This window comes from Pseudophryne corroboree, chromosome 1 (genome assembly GCF_028390025.1).
Source record: "Pseudophryne corroboree isolate aPseCor3 chromosome 1, aPseCor3.hap2, whole genome shotgun sequence".
In the NCBI taxonomy this organism is placed as follows: domain Eukaryota; kingdom Metazoa; phylum Chordata; class Amphibia; order Anura; family Myobatrachidae; genus Pseudophryne; species Pseudophryne corroboree.
Window position 1 is genome coordinate 844,852,531 of NC_086444.1, and position 18,759 is coordinate 844,871,289.

Consider the following 18,759-nt stretch of genomic DNA (forward strand, 5'->3'; position numbering starts at 1 on the left):
TCACGGTTCAACCGAAAAACTATAACATAACCCTTATGTAAGCAATAACTATATACAAGTCTTGCAGAAGAAGTCCGCACTTGGGACGGGCGCCCAGCATCCTCTACGGACTACGAGAAATAGATTTACCGGTAAGTAAAATCTTATTTTCTCTAACGTCCTTGAGGATGCTGGGACTCCGTAAGGACCATGGGGATTATACCAAAGCTCCCAAACGGGCGGGAGAGTGCGGATGACTCTGCAGCACCGATTGAGCAAACAGGAGGTCCTCCTCAGCCAGGGTATCAAACTTATAGAACTTTGCAAAGGTGTTTGTCCCCGACCAAGTAGCTGCTCGGCACAACTGTAATGCCGAGACCCCTCGGCAGCCACCCAAGAAGAGCCCACTTTCCTAGTGGAGTGGGCCTTAACCGATTTCGGTAACGGCAATCCTGCCGTAGAATGCGCCTGCTGAATCGTGTTACAGATCCAGCGAGCAATAGTCTGCTTTGAAGCAGGAGCGCCAACCTTGTTGGCTGCATACAGAACGAACAAAGCTTCAGTATTCCTGATTATAGCCGTTCTGGGCACATAAATCTTCAAAGCCCTGACTACATCCAGGAACTCGGAATTCTCCAAGTCCCGTGTAGCCACAGGCTCGACAATAGGTTGGATCACATGAAAAGATGAGACCACTTTTGGCAGAAAGTGAGGGCGAGTCCTCAACTCTGCCCTATCCACGTGAAAAACCAAGTATGGGCTTTTATGTGATAAAGCCGCCAATTCGGAAACACGTCTTGCCGAAGCTAACGCCAACAACATGACCACTTTCCACGTGAGGTATTTCAACTCCACAGTTTTGAGTGGTTCAAACCAAGGTGACTTGAAGAAACGTAACACCACGTTAAGATCCCAAGGCGCCACCGGAGGCACAAAGGGAGGCTGAATATGCAGCACCCCCTTCACAAAGGTCTGTACTTCAGGAATAGAGGCCAATTCTCTTTGAAAGAAAATGGATAAGGCCGAAACCTGGACCTTTATGGACCCTAATTTTAGGCCCAAAGTCACTCCTGTTTGAAGGAAGTGAAGTAGACGGCCTAAATGAAACTCCTCCTTAGGAGCAGCTCTGGCCTCACACCAAGAAACATATTTCCGCCATATACGGTGATAATGTTTTAACGTCACGTCTTTCCTAGCCTTGATCAGAGAGTAGGAATGACTTCCTCCGGAATCCCTTTTTCAGCTAGGATCCGGCGTTCAACCGCCATGCCGTCAAACGCAGCCGCGGTGAGTCTTGGAACAGACAGGGCCCCTGCCGCAGCAGGTCCTGCCTTAGAGGAAGAGGCCACGGATCCCCTGCGAGCAACTCTTGCAGCTCCGGATATCAAGTCCTCCATGGCCAATCCGGAACAATGAGTATTGTTCTGACCCTGCTTCTTCGTATTATTCTCAACACCTTGAATATGAGAGGCAGAGGAGGAAACACATAGACCGATCTGAACACCCAAGGTGTCACCAGAGCGTCTACCGCTACCGCCTGAGGGTCCCTTGACCTGTCGCAATACCGCTTTAGCTTTTTGTTGAGACGGGATGCCATCATGTCGATTTGAGGCAGTCCCCAACGATCCGTGATCTGTGCGAAGACTTCTTGATGAAGTCCCCACTCTCCCGGATGCAGGTCGTGCCTGCTGAGGAAGTCCGCCTCCCAGTTGTCCACCCCCGGGATGAACACCGCTGATAGCGCGCTTACATGGCCTTCCGCCCAGCGTAGAATCCTGGTCGCTTCTGCCATGGCCATTCTGCTCCTTGTTCCGCCTTGGCGGTTTATATGAGCCACTGCCGTGACATTGTCTGACTGAAGCAGGACCGGTTTTCTCCGAAGCAATTCCTCCGCTTGACGCAGGGCGTTGTATATGGCCCTCAACTCCAAGACGTTGATGTGGAGACAAGACTCTAGGCTTGACCAGACCTTGGAAATTTCTTCCCAGTGTCACTGCTCCCCAGCCTCGGAGGCTTGCGTCCGTGGTCACCAGGACCCAGTCCTGAATGCCGAACCTGCGACCTTCTAGTAGGTGAGCACTGTACAGCCACCACAGGAGAGATTCCCTGGTCCTGGGAGACAGGGTGATCCTTTGATGCATTTGTAAATGGGACCCGGACCACTTGTCCAAGAGGTCCCATTGAAAAGTCCTCGCATGGAACCTGCCGAAAGGGATGGCCTCGTAGGAAGCCACCATCTTCCCCAGGACCCGCGTGCAATGATGCACTGAAACCTTTTTTGGTTTTAATAGGTTCCTGACCATGGCTATGATATCCTGAACCTTTTCGATAATTTGATAATGAGGTGCCTTTTTTGTATGCTGCGGGGGGACATAAGGTAAGAAATTTGACTTACCAGCCGTAGCCGTAGAGACTAGGTCCGAGAGGCCGTCTCCAAACAACTCCACCCCTTTGTAAGGCAAGGACTCCATATGCCGCTTTGAATCGGCATCTCCCGTCCACTGTCGGGTCCACAAGAGCCGCCTAGCAGAAATAGACATAGCATTTATTCTGGAGCTTAATAAACAAATGTCTTTCTGAGCATCCCTCATATACAAGGCAGCATCTCTGATATGCTCTATGGTCATTTGAATGGCGTCCCTATCTAAGGTGTTAATTTCCGTAGAGAAGGAATCTGCCCACGCCACAACCGCACTACAAACCCAGGCCGACGCCATAGCCGGTCGAGCAATAGTACCGGAATGATTGTAAATGTGCTTTAAGGTAATTTCCTGCCTGCGATCAGCAGGTTCCTTGAGGGAAGCCATATCCTGAGAAGGCAGTGCCACCTTTTTGGACAAATGTGTCAGCGCCTTGTCAACTTTTGGCGAAGATTCCCAGCGTATCCTATCAGTTTGTGGAAAAGTATACGCCATGAGAATCCTTTTGGGAACTTGTGGTCTCCTATCCGGAGATTCCCAAGCCTTTTTCGCACAAGTCACTTAATTCAAATGATGGAAAAGTGACTTCAGGCTTTTTCCCTTTATACATGTGTACCCTCGTGTCAGGGACAGGGGGTTCCTCAGTAATATGCAAAACCTCTTTAATGGCAATAATCAAGTACCGTATAACCTTAGCCACCTTCGGCTGTAATTTTGCATCTTCATAGTCGACACTAGAGTCAGTATCTGTGTCGGTATCTGTGTCATCGATCTGGGATATGGTGCGCTTCTGAGACCCCGAAGGACCTGGCGCCCCAGGGACAGGCATGGACTGGCTACCTGACTGATCCCTAGCTTCTGCCTTTTCTAACCTTTTTTGTAATAAATTGACATTTGCATTCAAGACATTCAGCATATCCACCCATTCCGGTGTCGGCGTTGCCGACGGCGACCTGACATTCAAGCACTCCCCCTCCACATTAAGCGAGCCTTCCTCGTCAAACATGTCGACACACGCGTACCGACACACTTCACACACACACACAGGGAACCCCTTTCCTGAAGACAGTATCCCTGTCAAGGCCCTTTGGAGAGACACAGAGAGAGTATGCCAGCACACACCCCAGCGCAATAACCCTGGAGACCAACACAAAATGTTTTCCCCCAGCAGCGCTGCATAATATGTAAACCGCCAAATATGTGCCACCCCCCCCCCCCCCCCCACACTCTCTTTTAAGCACCCTTTCACCGTGTGTAAGCAGGGGAGAGTCCGGAGAGCTTCCTCTCAGCAGTGCTGTGGAGAGAAAATGGCGCTGGTGAGTGCTGAGGGAGAAGCCCCGCCCCCTTGGCGGCGGGCTTCTGTCCCGCTCAAACTTAGTAAAATATGGCGGGGGCTCTTTTATATACATGTACAGAGCCCACCTGTACATGTATATAGTCTTTTTTGCCATGCAGAGGTTTATATTGCTACCCAGGGCGCCCCCCCCCCCCTGCGCCCTGCACCCTTACAGTGACCGGAGTATGTGAGGTGTATGGGAGCAATGACGCACAGCTGCAGTGCTGTGCGACACCTCAGTGAAGCTGAAGGCTTCTGCCGCCTGACGACTTCTGTCTTCTGTACTTCTAGCTCTGTGAGGAGAACGGCGGCGCGGCTCCGGGGGTGGACGCCCAGTAAGAACCTGCGTTCACCCCCTCTGGAGCTAATGGTGTCCAGTAGCCGAGGAAGCAGAGCCTATCTTTGACAAGAAGGTCTGCTCCTCTCTCCTCAGTCCCTCGATGCAGGGAGCCTGTTGCCAGCAGTGTTCCCTGTGAAAAAGTAGTAAAAGGTAGAAAAAAATCCAAACAAAAATGCTTCTAGGCAGAGAACTCTGGAGAGCTCTCTGCAGTGCACCCATCTTGCTCTGGGCACAGTGTAAAACTGAGGTCTGGAGGAGGGGCATAGAGGGAGGAGCCAGTGCACACCCAGAGTACAAAGCTTTCTTAAAGTGCCCTATCTCCTGCGGAGCCCGTCTATTCCCCATGGTCCTTACGGAGTCCCAGCATCCTCAAGGACGTTAGAGAAATTGAGGGATTTGAGGTTCAGGATTGGTCTGACTGAGATGTCTGGCTTCGGGACCACGAACAGGATGGAATAAAAGCCTTCTTCCTGTTGCGACAGGGGGACCCTGACAATGACCTGATTTAGACACAATTTTTGTATTGCTTCGCATACCACCTCCCTGTCCTGAAAGGCCGATTTGAAAAAACGGCAAGGGGGAACGTCTTGAAACTCTAGTTAGTAACCCTGGGACACTATTTCCAAAATCCATGGGTCTAGGTCCGAACGAGCCCAGAATTGAATGAAGAGTTTGAGACGTGCCCCCACCGGTGCCGACTCCCTCAGAGGAGCCCCAGCGTCATGCGGTGGATTTGCCAGAAGCCGGGGAGGACTTCTGGTTTTAGGAAGTTGCCACAGCCGGTGACCTTTTTCCCTTTCCTCTTCCTCTAGAAGTAAGGAAGGAAGTCACTCTACCTTTTTTATATTTATTGGGACGAAAGGACTGCATCTGATAGTGGTGCGTTTTCTTTTGTTGTGCAGGAACATAAGGTAAAAATGACGACTTACCCGCGGTAGCCGTAGATACCAGGTCAGTGAGGCCGTCACCAAACAAGACACCACCTTTATACGGCAGAGACTCCATAGCCTTCTTAGAGTCCGCATCAGCATTCCATTGATGAATCCACAATGCTCTCCTGGCTGAGACTGCCATGGCATTGGCCCATGATCCCAAAAGGCCAATATCCCTTGCAGCTTCCTTTAGATAGGTTGCAGCGTCCCTGATATGACCCAGTGTCAAAAGAACGCTATCCCTGTCCAGGGTATCTATATCAGATGACAAGTTATCTGCCCATTTTTAAATAGCGCTACTTACCCATGCCGAAGCCACGGCAGGTCTGAGCAGCGAACCCGTAGTGACATAAATGGATTTCAAAGTATTTTCCCTGCTTACGATCCGCAGGTTCCTTTAGAGCTGCCGTTTCAAGAAACGGCAGCGCCACCTTTTTGGACAGCCGTGATAAAGCTTTGTCCACAGTGGGGGGCGACTCCCACTTTTCCCTATCCCCCGAGGGGAACGGATATGCCACCGGAATTCTCTTGGGAATCTGAAACTTCTTGTCAGGATTTTCCCAAACCTTTTCAAAAAGAGTATTCAGTTCATGAGAGGGAGGAAACGTTACCTCAGGTTTCTTTCCTTTATACATGCAGACCCTTGTATCAGGAACATCAGAGTCCTCCGTGATATGTAACACGTCTTTTATCACCACAATCATGTACTGAATGCTCTTAGCCAGTTTTGAATTTAATCTTGCATCACTATAGTCGACACTGAAGTCAGAGTCCGTGTCGGTATCTGTATCTGCTATTTGGGTAAATGAACGCTTTTGTGACCCCGAGGGGGTCTTAACCAGGGACAACACATCCTCTACAGATTTTTTCCATGCCTGGTTTTGAGACTCAGATTTATCCAATCTCTTATTCAACCGAGCCACATTCGCTTTCAAAGCACTCAAAACATTTACCCAATCAGGAGGAGTCGGCGGTGCCGACAGTGTCACTCCCACAGCCGTTTCTTTCCCTAATCCAGTCTCCTCCTGGGAACATCACTCTGCCTCAGACATGTCGACACAGCGTCTCTGCAGCTCTGTGGAGAGAAAATGGCGCTGTGAGGGCTAAGTCACGCCCCCTCAATAGCGCGCTTCAGCCCCGCTATTTTATCAAATATTTATACTGGCGGGGACCGGATTCAGTGCCTAGGCACTTAAAAACTACTTTTGCCAGATTATATTGAGGATTTACATACTGCCCCCTCCCTGTAGTGCCGCTGTGTGTGGGAGCATAGCGCGCAGCGCGGCCGCTATGCGGTACCTCAAAGCAGTCACTGATCTGCTTCTACTCACCCGTCTTCTGACTTCTGGCTCTGCAAGGGGGGTGACAGCGGGCTCCGGGAACGAGCAGCTAGGCATACCTAGTGTTCAGACCCTCAGGAGCTAATGGTGTCCAGTAGCCTAAGAAGCAGAGGCTTGAAACTCACAGAAGTAGGTCTGCTTCTCTCCCCTAAGTCCCACGATGCAGTGAGACTGTTGCCAGCAGTTCTCCCTGAAAATAATAAATCTAACATAAGCCTTTTCTGAGAAACTCTGGAGAGCTCCCCAGTGTGCAACCAGTCTCACTGAGCACAGATTCTAAACTGGAGTCTGGAGGAGTGGCATAGAGGGAGGAGCCAGTTCACACCCCTTTTAAAGTCTTAAAGTGCACATGTCTCCTGCAGCTCCCGTCTATACCCCATAGTTCATGAAGCGTCCCCAGCATCCTCTAGGACGTATAAGAAAACTCTTCATTCGGTGGTACAGTCCCTCCTGGACACAGGAGTGGTAGTACAGGTACCTCTGGCTCAGAGAGGCAAGGGGTACTATTCAAAGCTGTTCCTAGTCCCGAAACCGAATGGGTCATCCCGACCCATTCTCAACCTCAAGTCCTTGGAACAAATTTGGGAAAGTCTCTAAGTATCGTATGGAAACTCTTCGCTCTATTGTTCTGGCATTGGAACCTGGTGATTATATGGTCTCCCTGGACATACAGGATGCTTACCTGCATATTCCCATTGCAATGTCACATCAGAAATATCTGAGGTTTGCGGTTGGCAACCGCCATTACCAATTTTGGGCGTTACCTTTTGGTCTGACCACGGCTCCGCGAGTCTTCACCAAGGTTATGGCGGTAATGACGGCTGTGCACCGCCGTCAAGGGGTCAGGATCCTACCGTACCTGGACGACTTGTTGATCCTGGCAAATTCCCCAGAAATTCTCCTACGCCATCTGGATTTGACTATCCAGTTTCTGCAAGCCCACGGGTGGCTCATCAGCTGGAAGAAATCTTCCCTGGTCCCTGCTCAGAGCATGGTGCACCTGGGGGCGCTGTTGGACACTAACAACAAACGGTTGTTCTTGTCTCAGGAGAAAGTCCTGAAGCTTCAGGACAGGATTCCATGCTTCCTATCTAGTCCGCAAGTGTCGATACATTCGGCAATGCAAGTGCTAGGTCTCATGGTGTCGGCTTTCGACATGGTGGAGTACGCTCAATTCCATTCCCGCCCTCTGCAGAAGCTGTTTCTTGCCAAGTGGGAAGTCCTGCCTCACCGAATCAGGTCTCAAATGATCTGCTTGTCTCCGGAGGTCCGTCTGTTACTGAGCTAGTGGCTTCCGGACCAACTATTGAGCAGGGGTCGTCCCTTCTGGATCTGGGTCTGGAACTGGGTCTTTCTGACGACGGATGCCATTCTGAGAGGTTGGTGCGCGATGTTGGAGCAACACTCCCTTCAGGGTCGGTGGACCAAGAAGGAGTCTCTCCTCCCGATAAATTGCGGGCGGTGTTCAACTCATTGAACTTGGCCAAGTATTTAATACAGGACCTGTTCACGTGCAGTCGGACAACGCCACCACGGTGGCATACATCAATCATCAAGGTGGATCTCGGGAGGTATCACGGATTTTACAATGGGCGGAACGCCATCTGCCAGCCATATCGGTAGTATTCATTGCGGGGGTCCTAAACTGGGATGCGGACTTTCTCAGTTGTCAGGACGTACACGCCGGAGAGTGGAGCCTCCATCCAGAAGTGTTTCAACTCATCGTGGACAGGTGGGGCCTTCCAGATGTGGACCTGATGGCGTCTCAACACAATCACAAGGTTCCGGTCTTCTGAGCAAGGACAAGGGATCCTCAAGCAGCGTTCGTGGACGCACTGGCAATTCCATGGAACTTTCAGCTGCCATACGTGTTCCCTCCGGAGTCACTCCAGCCCAGAGTATTACAGAAGTTCAAGCAAGAAGAAGGAATCCTGCTGCTAATCGCTCCCGCGTGGCCCAGACGGCATTGGTTCTCAGACCTTCAGGGTCTCTCGATAGAGCGTCCACTTCTACTTCCACAGCTCCCAGATCTCCTTGTTCAGGGCCCCTGTGTATATCAGGATTTAGCCCAGTTGGCTTTGACGGCGTGTCTCTTGAAGCTTCCGTCTTGAGGGCCAAAAGTTTTTCTGAGGCGGTCATTCAAACTATGTTGAAGGCCTGGAAATGGCTTATGCTCGGATTTACCATAGTGTCTGGCATTCTTACTTTGCATGGTGCGCATCTAACAATCATGACGCTTACAAGTTTAGTACGGCCAAACTTTTGGCCTTTCTACAACAGGGCCTTGATTTGGGCCTTCGTCTGGCCTCCATCAAGGTTCATATTTCTGCCTTGTCGGTTTGTTTCAGGGGAAAAATGCGACGGTACCTGCTGTACATACGTTCACTAAGGGTGTGTTACGGATTCAACCTCCCTATGTCCCGCTTGTGGCCCCTTGGGAATTGTCGGTGGTTTTGGAGTCCTTGCAAGGGTCTCCGTGTGAGCCTCTTGAATCTGCAGACCTTAAATGGCTTTCTCGTAAGGTGTTGTTTCTGCTGGCTATTGCCTCTGCTAGACGGGTGTCGGATTTGGATGCCTTATCTTTGTAGGTCACCATATCTGATTTTTCACTGTGATTGGGCGGTTCTTAGAACACGTCCCTTGTATTTACCTAAGGTGGTGTCTTCTTTCCACCTTAATCAGGAGATTGTGGTTCCGGCCTTTGTCTCTCCGGAATTGTCTTCCAAAGAGCGGTCTTTGGATGTGGTACGGGCTCTCCGTATCTGCGTGAAGAGAACTGCCTCCATCAAAAAGTCGGATTCTCTCTTTTTTCTGTTTGGTTTTCACAAACATGGCCGGCCTGCTCACAAGCAGAACCTGGCCAGATGGATTAGAATGGTGATTGCACATGCTTATGTACAGGCTGGTCTTCCAGCTCCTGCTACCATAAAGGCCCATTCTACTCGGTCGGTTGGACCTTCTTGGGCCGTGGTGCGACCCTTGAACAATTGTGCAAGGTGGCTACATGGTCCTCAGTGAACACTTTCATAAGGTTCTATGCCTTCGATACTTCTGCCTCCCAGGATGCTTCCTTTGGATGCCGGGTTCTTGTGCCTGCTACAGTGCGTCCCCTCCCATAAGGAACTGCTTTAGGACATTCCCAATGTCATTCCCTGTGGAACCCAGTGTACCCCGCAGCAGAAAATTAGATTTATGGTAAGAACTTAACGATGTTAAATCTCTCTCTGCGAGATACACAGGGCTCCACAGGGCGCCCACCCAGACGCACTTCGGGATGGTATGGCATTAGCCGCTGACACTTTCTCCTGCCTGTGGAGTAAGTGGCTACTAACAGTTGTTCGTCTCTTTTGCCTGCTACTGCATTGGACTGGTTAACAAAAACTGAGTTCCTATGCACGGAGGTGGGGTTATGGGGTTAGAGGAGGAGGCGCTATGCATTCTGGGAAGAAGGTCAAAGCTTTGAGCCTGTTGGTGCCCCGGATCAAGATGCTACTCCACACCCCAATGTAATTCCCTGTGGAGCCCAGTGTACCTTGCAGAAAGAGATTTAACAACAGTAAGTTCTTACCATAAATCTCGTTTTATACATCCCCACTTCACTTTTGAAGATTTAACACATTTGGGCCTGGGTCACTAGTGTTTATTGATGATGTGACAGAAGACAGAAGCAGCCAATGAATCTGAAGTGTATAGAGATATATGCTTAGATTCAGTCAAATTCTACAAAGCTGATTGAACAGTGCTTCACAGTACAGATGGACAATGACAAAGTGTAAAAGCAACACAAAAGTTGTTTGAGGGTAATATTCTGCAATGGCCAAGTCAATCACCTGAGCATGCAATTCACTTGCTGAAGACAATACTAAAGGCAGAATGATTCAACCTCCCTATGTCCCGCCTGTGGCCCCTTGGGAATTGTCCCACAAACAACTAAAGACATCTACAGTAAAAGCCCGGCAAAGCACAACAAAGGCGTATTTGATGATGTCATGAGTTCCAGACTTCAGGCAGTCATTTACAAGGCACTGTAAAACGGCAAAGCATTGTAAAGCAATATTTCTAAAGCAGCAATCATTTACAATGCAAAGCCATCCAGTCTTGCACCTCCGACAACTTGCAGGCTATTACGCTTAGCCCCACAAGTCTGGACTCACCTGTTTACTACTGTGAATTCCGGTACCATCAGAAAATGAACTTAAAGCAAATGATTCATCAGCACCTGAGGTGAGAGAAACACAGGAAAATAAAACGTACAGAAGACAATAACAATCTTCACAATGCTTGGTTTATTTTACAAACACATTCAATGCTGCAGTTTGGCTAAAACAGTTACTGGGAGATTCAGTTAAATGCATGTTGACTTGTCTATGTAAAGTGCAAGAACTATTAGAATATTGCAAGCTACCCACAAGCAGCCAAGAGGCAGCAATTGCACCCTCCTAGCACTTAGCACTGTGTAACAGACCACGAGTCAACATCCGACTAATTCAATCTGCCCCTTACAGTCAAAACAAAGTTGTACTGTACTTCATGTCAAGCTTGGTAGGTTTAGCACTGCTGTTCGCTACAAATACTGTACAGGCTGCTAGCTTAAATGTTTTGATCAAAATATGAACACAATCCCCATGCTTTTATTTCCTAGTGTACACACAGATTTGCAGTATATTTAATAATGTTAGAGCCGATGGTAAAGTCTTCATCAATGCATGCTAGAATAAGGTCAGCTCCATCAGCACACAACAAAGCAATTGAGGACAGTTTTGGGGAGCCCAGCAGATCAGAGACACTCCCCCAACAGTATCTAAAACTAATTTTAACTTGCATGTGGTTCCTGAGAATTTATACTCTAGTGATCATATGTGATCTACAGAAAATACCCCCTATACATCAGAAATCATTAAGAAGCGCAGTTATGCAGCCATTTCCACCATTCCGACTTCAGGGGTTACCTCCTTTAAAAGTGTAGTCTCCTCTCTCAAATGTTGTGGCCCCTTAATGGTTGTTGTCTGATAATGATCAAATTAACACTGCGCTACAGAAACTTTAGTGAAGTCAGGAGATTGGTGAGGTGCTACCTTGGCACCTACACACTCGGGGCACCCACATTATAAATAGAGGAGTCTCTTCTTTCAGATCATGAGCCTTATTCAGCTTCAGTGGCAATTTAGCAAAATCGCAAATAAGGATGATTATCGGACTATGCACGCGCTGCATAAGCATTGCGCATGAGTCAGGGTTGCAATGCGATCTCAGAACCATCAAGGTGCGAGGAGGACATTGCGGCCAAAGGTTGCATCCTGAGAGACAAACATATCAAAGGCATAGAACCTAAGAAACGTGTGGGCAGAAGCGGCCTTGCATAGTTGATCAGCAAACGCGCCACTGTGGGCTGCCCAAGAAGGACCCACAGAGCGAGTAGAGTGAGCAGAGACTGTACTTGGAACAGGAAGATCAGCCTGCATGTAAGCATGTGAGATGATCATGCAGAGCCAACGTTTGTTTATTGGCTAGAAAGCCCCGCTTATGGAATCAATAGAGAATGAATGAGGAATCCGTTTTCCTAATGGAACTAGTACGGACCACACAGATTTTCAGAGCACGGACCATATTTAACGTAGCTTCTTCTTAAGAAAGGACAGGTTCCTGGAAGACCGGTACCATGATAGGTACGTTGATATTGAATTTGGATACTACTTTAGGTAGGTATACCTGCTTAGTCAGAAGAACAGCCCTGTCATTATGAAAAATAAAGGGGGGGGGGGGGGGAAGTGCAGGAGAGTGCCAGCAGGTCAGAGACCCTGTGGGCTGAGTCGATGGCCAATAGGAAGAGAGTTTAGCGGTCAACCATTTGAGGTTCAAAGTATTCAATGGTTCAAAGAAAGGCTGTTGTAAGGACCACAGTACCAAAGACAAATCCCAAGGAGCCACCGGAGGAACAAAGTTAGGTTGTATTCGGAGTATTCCCTGCAGGAAGGAAGGTACAGCTAGTAAGGGAGCAAGTCTCTTCTAGAACCAAACGGACAGAGCAGAGACCTGAACTTTAAGTAGATGCAAGGCGGAGACCCATGGTAAGTCCTGCCTGTAAAAATGCCAGAAGTCTAGGAAGCCGAAATTCCACAGGATCACAGTTGCGATAAGCACACCACTGAAAGTAAGTGCCAGACATGGTAATAAACTCTAGGAGGACTTCTAGAGAATATGCCAGAAGAAGTAGGGTGTCCAGGTAACGAAGAATCCGAATTTCCCTGTGTCGGACATGAGCCACAATCACCGCCATGAGTTTGGTGAACACCCTGGGGGCTGTGGAGAGATCACAGGGTAGGGCCTGGAACTTGAAATGCTGACGAAGGACAGCAATCGGAGATATTGTTGATGACATGGTGCTATAGATACTTGGAGGTAAGCATCCTGTATATCCAGGGAGACTATAAAATCCCCAGGCCACACAGCCAGGATAATGGATCGTCGAGTTTCCATATAGAGCCTGAGCAACTTGAGGTATCTGTTCAGCAATTTTAGATTTAGAATGGGACGATGAGACCCATTGGGTTTCTGAACAAAATAAGAGAGTGTAGAATACAGCCCCTGGCCCTTTTGAGACACTGGAACAGGTATAATGAAACCCAATTGTATTAAGGAGTGAATGACCACCTTCAGCGCCTTGGCTTTGTTGAGGTCTGCTGGTGGACGGGTAGAAAAGTATTGTCTGGGAGGACGCTTCAGGAAGAAGAAAGCATACCCGTGAGCGACCACTTCTTGGACCCAGGCATCTGTTGTGATCGGACGCCAGGCATGGGTGAACTGAAGAAGTCGGCCTTCCAGGGGGGATGCCCGCCCCGTCAGGCAGAGGGTTTTTATCCTCTGTTTTGGTAGTTGGGCTTCCCAGTCCTGTTTGGTTTTACGCTTTGAGGCATTGGCGGGGTGAGATAGTCAAGGGACGGTCTGAACTCTGCCCATGCCCTGAGGGAAAAAGGATGAAGTCCGAGGCCGCGCAGGGGAAGCTGAGGGTAGGCAAGCTGTTTTTGAAGTTGCCAGGTTAGTGACAATCTTGTCCAATTCTGGTCCAAAAATAAATTTGCCAGTATATGTTAGTGCTTCCAGGGCTTTGTTGGTGTAAGAGTCCGCCTTCCAGGAACGAAGCCACACAATGTGGTGTGCTGATATGAAAGCAGCAAAAGCCTTAGAGGCTAGTAGAGCAGTATCCAGAGCAGCCTCCCATATGTAATAGGCAGCATCTCTGATGTGGGCAATTAGCGACACTTGCTTCGTGCTAGGGTGAAGGGCAACAGCCCAGTTTTCAATGGCCTTAGCCACCCAGGCCGTAGCAGGTCTGGCTGTGGCACCTGTAAGGGAATATAAAGATTTTAAAAACACACGTGAAATTGTCTATCCGGAGTTTCCTTAAGGGACGACACAGTAGGATTTGGAAAAATGGGACTTCTAATCAAACATGTCACATGAGCATCCCCAGTAGGTAGACTTTCCCATTTTGCACAGTCAGATATTGGTAACACATAAAAGGAGCTCAGCCTTTTTGAAACCATAAACTTCTTACTAGTCGTTTTCCATGCCTTATTCATAACTTCAGAGAAATGATCAGTGTGTGGAAACTCAGCTACTACCACTTTCTGTCATTTGCACAGAGTATCCTTAATTTTTGGTCTGGTACAGTATCCTCCAACTGGAGTGGGAATTTAACCGTCCTAACTAAAGCAGCCAAATAAAAATTTGGACTGTACCTCTTCTTCCCCAGAGGGGGAGTCTGCATTTGACACCTCTGCCATTTCTGCTGCAGCAGAGATTCCTCAGAATCTGAGAGTAGCGTAGACTGATGACAGCACAGTACACTTAGTGGCAGTAGCAGTAGGCAGTGTCACATGGCCCTGTAATATGTTCTGAAATGCAGCAGAAGCAGCAGCCAGACTCTGTATAGAGTTAGAAAACATGTCTAACCAGTGAGGAGGAACGGATGGGGCGGAGAAACAGGCTATGTTGGCTGTGGGAGATCCACAGAGAGAGCCACACGTGAGGTTGCAATATTGTCAGCAATATCAGCCAGAATGTTAGAAAAAGATACCCAAGGAGGCTTCTGTAATAAATCCTGAGGAAAAACCTATGTGTTACAGGTTCTACATGCTACCTGAGTAGGTGCCCCAGTCAGTTTAGCTGACATGCCTTTGTTAGACATAACTTCAAGGAGTGTACACACACAATACAGTAATGTGTAGCGTGTAACGGAGAATGGTATGCGACAATAAGCCTGCACAAATACAATGCACTTTAATATGTGGCTGAGTAAACCTTACAAAGACCAGTATTCAAGGGTTACTATAGGAAGAAAGGTACAGTAAAGCAATATAATGTACAGAGAAGAGAGAAAAACAGACAGAAGAACTAGCATAATTCACATACAATGCAGAATTACAATTTAACTGCACTGTGGACTAATAACTACTCAGCTATGAGGTTAGAGCTGGTAAAATGCATAACTATGGATAACCTGACTCCAAGGTGAGGTATACAGGGAGCCCAAACCCAGAGTTCCGGAGAACTGCAGAGTATTTGAAATGGCTGCCCAGCGTCTCTGTGAAGGAGGGTGCAGGGAGCAGCCCAGGGTGGGAAGACCTCAGCAGAATGGCACCCTGGGCTGGGGAGAGGTCGCTGGGAAAGCGCTGACCTCCCCTTGCTGACATCCACCACCAGTTCCCTGGCCTGTAATTTTAGACCTCAGCGGCAGTAAGGTTTAGACCTTGTGGTCTAGTGGGTCTCAAGTTCACGCAAAGGTCTGGGATCAAGTCAGCGCCGCGGCTCTGTCTCCCGTGATCAGCGGCATAGGACTGCTGCAATTGCGTGTCCTGCAATTGGGAACCCGCCTTACCTTGTCCACCACGGTTCCAGATGTAGTCCGGGGTGCCTCTGATAGTAGAAGGTGCCAGGGTCCCGCAAAAATCACGTAGCGTGGCTGGTGTCGCAGCGCCAGTGGGGGTAATGGAGCATCAGCGCTGGCGTCCCCTGTACTGCCAAGCTCTATATGCTCAGTTGACCAAAAATAATAAGATTTTACTTACCGGTAAATCTATTTCTCGTAGTCCGTAGTGGATGCTGGGGACTCCGTAAGGACCATGGGGAATAGACGGGCTCCGCAGGAGACAGGGCACTTTAAGAAAGAATTAGGATACTGGTGTGCACTGGCTCCTCCCTCTATGTCCCTCCTCCAGACCTCAGTTAAAGAAACTGTGCCCGGAAGAGCTGACAGTACAAGGAAAAGATTTTGGAATCCAGGGTAAGACTCATACCAGCCACACCAATCACACCGTATAACTCGTGATAAACTTACCCAGTTAACAGTATGAACAACAACAGAGCATCAGATAAACCCAGATGCAACCATAACATAACCCTTATGTAAGCAATAACTTTATACAGGTATTGCAGAAGAGGTCCGCAATTGGGACGGGCGCCCAGCATCCACTACGGACTACGAGAAATAGATTTACCGGTAAGTAAAATCTTATTTTCTCTAACGTCCTAGTGGATGCTGGGGACTCCGTAAGGACCATGGGGATTATACCAAAGCTCCCAAACGGGCAGGATAGTGCGGATGACTCTGCAGCACCGAATGAGCAAACACAAGGTCCTCCTCAGCCAGGGTATCAAACTTGTAGAACTTTGCAAAAGTGTTTGAACCCGACCAAGTTGCTGCTCGGCAAAGCTGTAATGCCGAGACCCCTCGGGCAGCCGCCCAAGAAGAGCCCACCTTCCTTGTGGAATGGGCTTTTACGGATTTTGGTAGCGGCAATCCAGCCGCAGAATGAGCTTGCTGAATAGTGTTATAGATCCAGCGAGCAATAGTTTGCTTTGAAGAAGGAGCACCCAGCTTGTTGGGTGCATACAGGATAAACAGTGACTCAGTTTTTCTGACTCTCGCCGTTCTGGCCACATAAACCTTCAAAGCCCTGACCACATCTAGCAACTCGGAATCCTCCAAGTCACGAGTAGCCACAGGTACCCCAATAGGTTGGTTCATATGAAAAGACGACACCACTTTTGGCAGAAATTGTGGACGGGTCCGCAATTCTGCCCTGTCCACATGGAAAACCAGATAGGGGCTTTTATGTGACAAAGCCGCTAATCCTGACACACGCCTAGCTGAAGCCAAGGCTAACAGCATGACCACCTTCCACGTGAGAAATTTTAACTCCACGGTTTTAAGTGGCTCAAACCAGAGTGATTTCAGGAAACTCAACACCACGTTAAGATCCCAAGGTGCCACTGGAGGCACAAACGGGGGCTGAATATGCAGCACTCCCTTTACAAACGTCTGAACTTCAGAAAGAGAAGCCAGTTCTTTTTGAAAGAAAATGGATAGGGCCGAAATCTGGACCTTAATGGAGCCCAATTTTAGGCCCAAAGTCACTCCCGACTGTAGGAAGTGAAGGAAACGGCCCAGCTGGAATTCCTCTGTAGGGGCATTCCTGGCCTCACACCAAGCAACATATTTTCGCCATATACGGTGATAATGTTTAGCAGTCACGTCCTTCCTAGCCTTTATGAGCGTAGGAATAACCTCATCCGGAATGCCTTTTTCTGCTAGGATCCGGCGTTTAACCGCCATGCCGTCAAACGCAGCCGCGGTAAGTCTTGGAACAGACAGGGCCCCTGTTGCAACAGAGGCAGAGGCCATGGGTCCTCTGTGAGCAATTCTTGTAGCTCTGGATACCAAGTCCTTCTTGGCCAATCCGGAACAATGAGTATTGTTCTCACTCCTCTTTTTCTTATGATTCTCAGCACCTTGGGTATGAGAGGAAGAGGAGGAAACACATAAACCGACTGGAACACCCACGGTGTCACTAGTGCGTCTACAGCTATCGCCTGAGGGTCTCTTGACTTGGCGCAATACCTCTGTAGCTTTTTGTTGAGGCGGGATGCCATCATGTCCACCTGTGGCAGTTCCCACCGACCTGCAATCTGCGCGAAGACTTCTTGATGAAGTCCCCACTCTCCCGGGTGGAGGTCGTGCCTGCTGAGGAAGTCTGCTTCCCAGTTGTCCACTCCCGGAATGAACACTGCTGACAGTGCTCGTACGTGATTCTCCGCCCATCGAAGAATTCTGGTGGCTTCCGCCATCGCCACCCTGCTCCTTGTGCCGCCTTGGCGGTTTACATGAGCCACTGCGGTAATGTTGTTGGTTGCAAAGCAGGGTCTCCGCTTGACTTAGCGCGTTGTATATGGCCCTTAGTTCCAGGATATTGATGTGAAGGCAAGTCTCCTGACTTGACCACAGACCCTGGAAATTTCTTCCCTGTGTGACTGCCCCCACCCTCGGAGGCTTGCATCCGTGGTCACCAGGACCCAGTCCTGAATGCCGAATCTGCGGCCCTCGAGAAGGTGAGCACTCTGCAGCCAGCACAGAAGAGACACCCCGGCCCTGGGGGATAGGGTGATCAGCCGATGCATCTGTAGATGCGATCCGGACCACTTGTCCAACAGATCCCACTGAAAGGTCCTCGCATGGAACCTGCCGAAGGGAATGGCCTCGTATGATGCCACCATCTTTCCCAGGACTCGTGTGCAGTGATGCACCGACACCTTTTTTGGTTTTAGGAGGTCTCTGACCAGTGTCATGAGTTCCTGAGCCTCCTCCGTCGGGATAAAAACCTTCTTCTGGTCTGTGTCCAGAATCATGCCCAGGAAGGGCAGACGCGTCGTAGGAATCAGCTGCGACTTTGGAATATACAGAAACAAGCCGTGCTGTTGTAACACTTCCTGAGAGCGTGCTACGCTGATCAGCAACTGTTTTCTGGACCTCGCCTTTATGAGGAGATCGTCCAAGTATGGGATAATTGTGACTCCTTGCTTTCGCAGGAGCACCATCATTTCCGCCATTACCTTGGTAAATATTCTCGGTGCCGTGGAGAGACCAAACGGCAACGTCTGGACTTGGTAATGACAATCCTGTACCACAAATCTGAGGTACTCCTGATGAGGTGGATAAATGGGGACATGAAGGTAAGCATCCTTTATGTCCAGAGACACCATAAAATCCCCCTCCTCCAGGCTTGCGATGACCGCCCTGAGCGATTCCATCTTGAACTTGAACCTTTTCAGGTATATGTTCAGGGATTTTAAATTCAATATGGGTCTGACCGAACCGTCCGGTTTCGGTACCACAAACATTGTCGAATAGTAACCCCTTCCCTGTTGAAAGAGGGGAACCTTTACCACCACCTGCTGGAGACACAATTTGTGAATTGCAGCTAACACTATTTCCTTCTCTAAGAGGGAGGCTGGCGGGGCCGATTTGAGGTAACGGTGAGGGGGCATCTCTTCGATTTCCAGCTTGTATCCCTGAGACACAATCTCTATAGCCCAGTGATCCACCTGGGAGTGAACCCACTTGTGGCTGAAATTT

The 18,759-nt window shown here is 49.1% G+C and overlaps 1 protein-coding gene across 11 annotated transcripts in view; it reads right to left on the bottom strand.

The window, feature by feature from the left end:
* CENPC (centromere protein C) overlaps positions 1-18,759 on the bottom strand; it is a 755,709-nt gene that overhangs the window by 558,691 nt on the left and 178,259 nt on the right. For 3 of the 11 annotated variants that reach the window (XM_063919916.1, XM_063919914.1, XM_063919917.1), the window contains one exon: positions 10,502-10,566. The exons of the other annotated variants lie outside the window; for them this stretch is intronic. In XM_063919916.1, the coding sequence (XP_063775986.1) occupies positions 10,502-10,566 (65 nt within the window). The remainder of the gene's footprint in view (positions 1-10,501; positions 10,567-18,759) is intronic. 11 annotated transcript variants of the gene reach the window in all.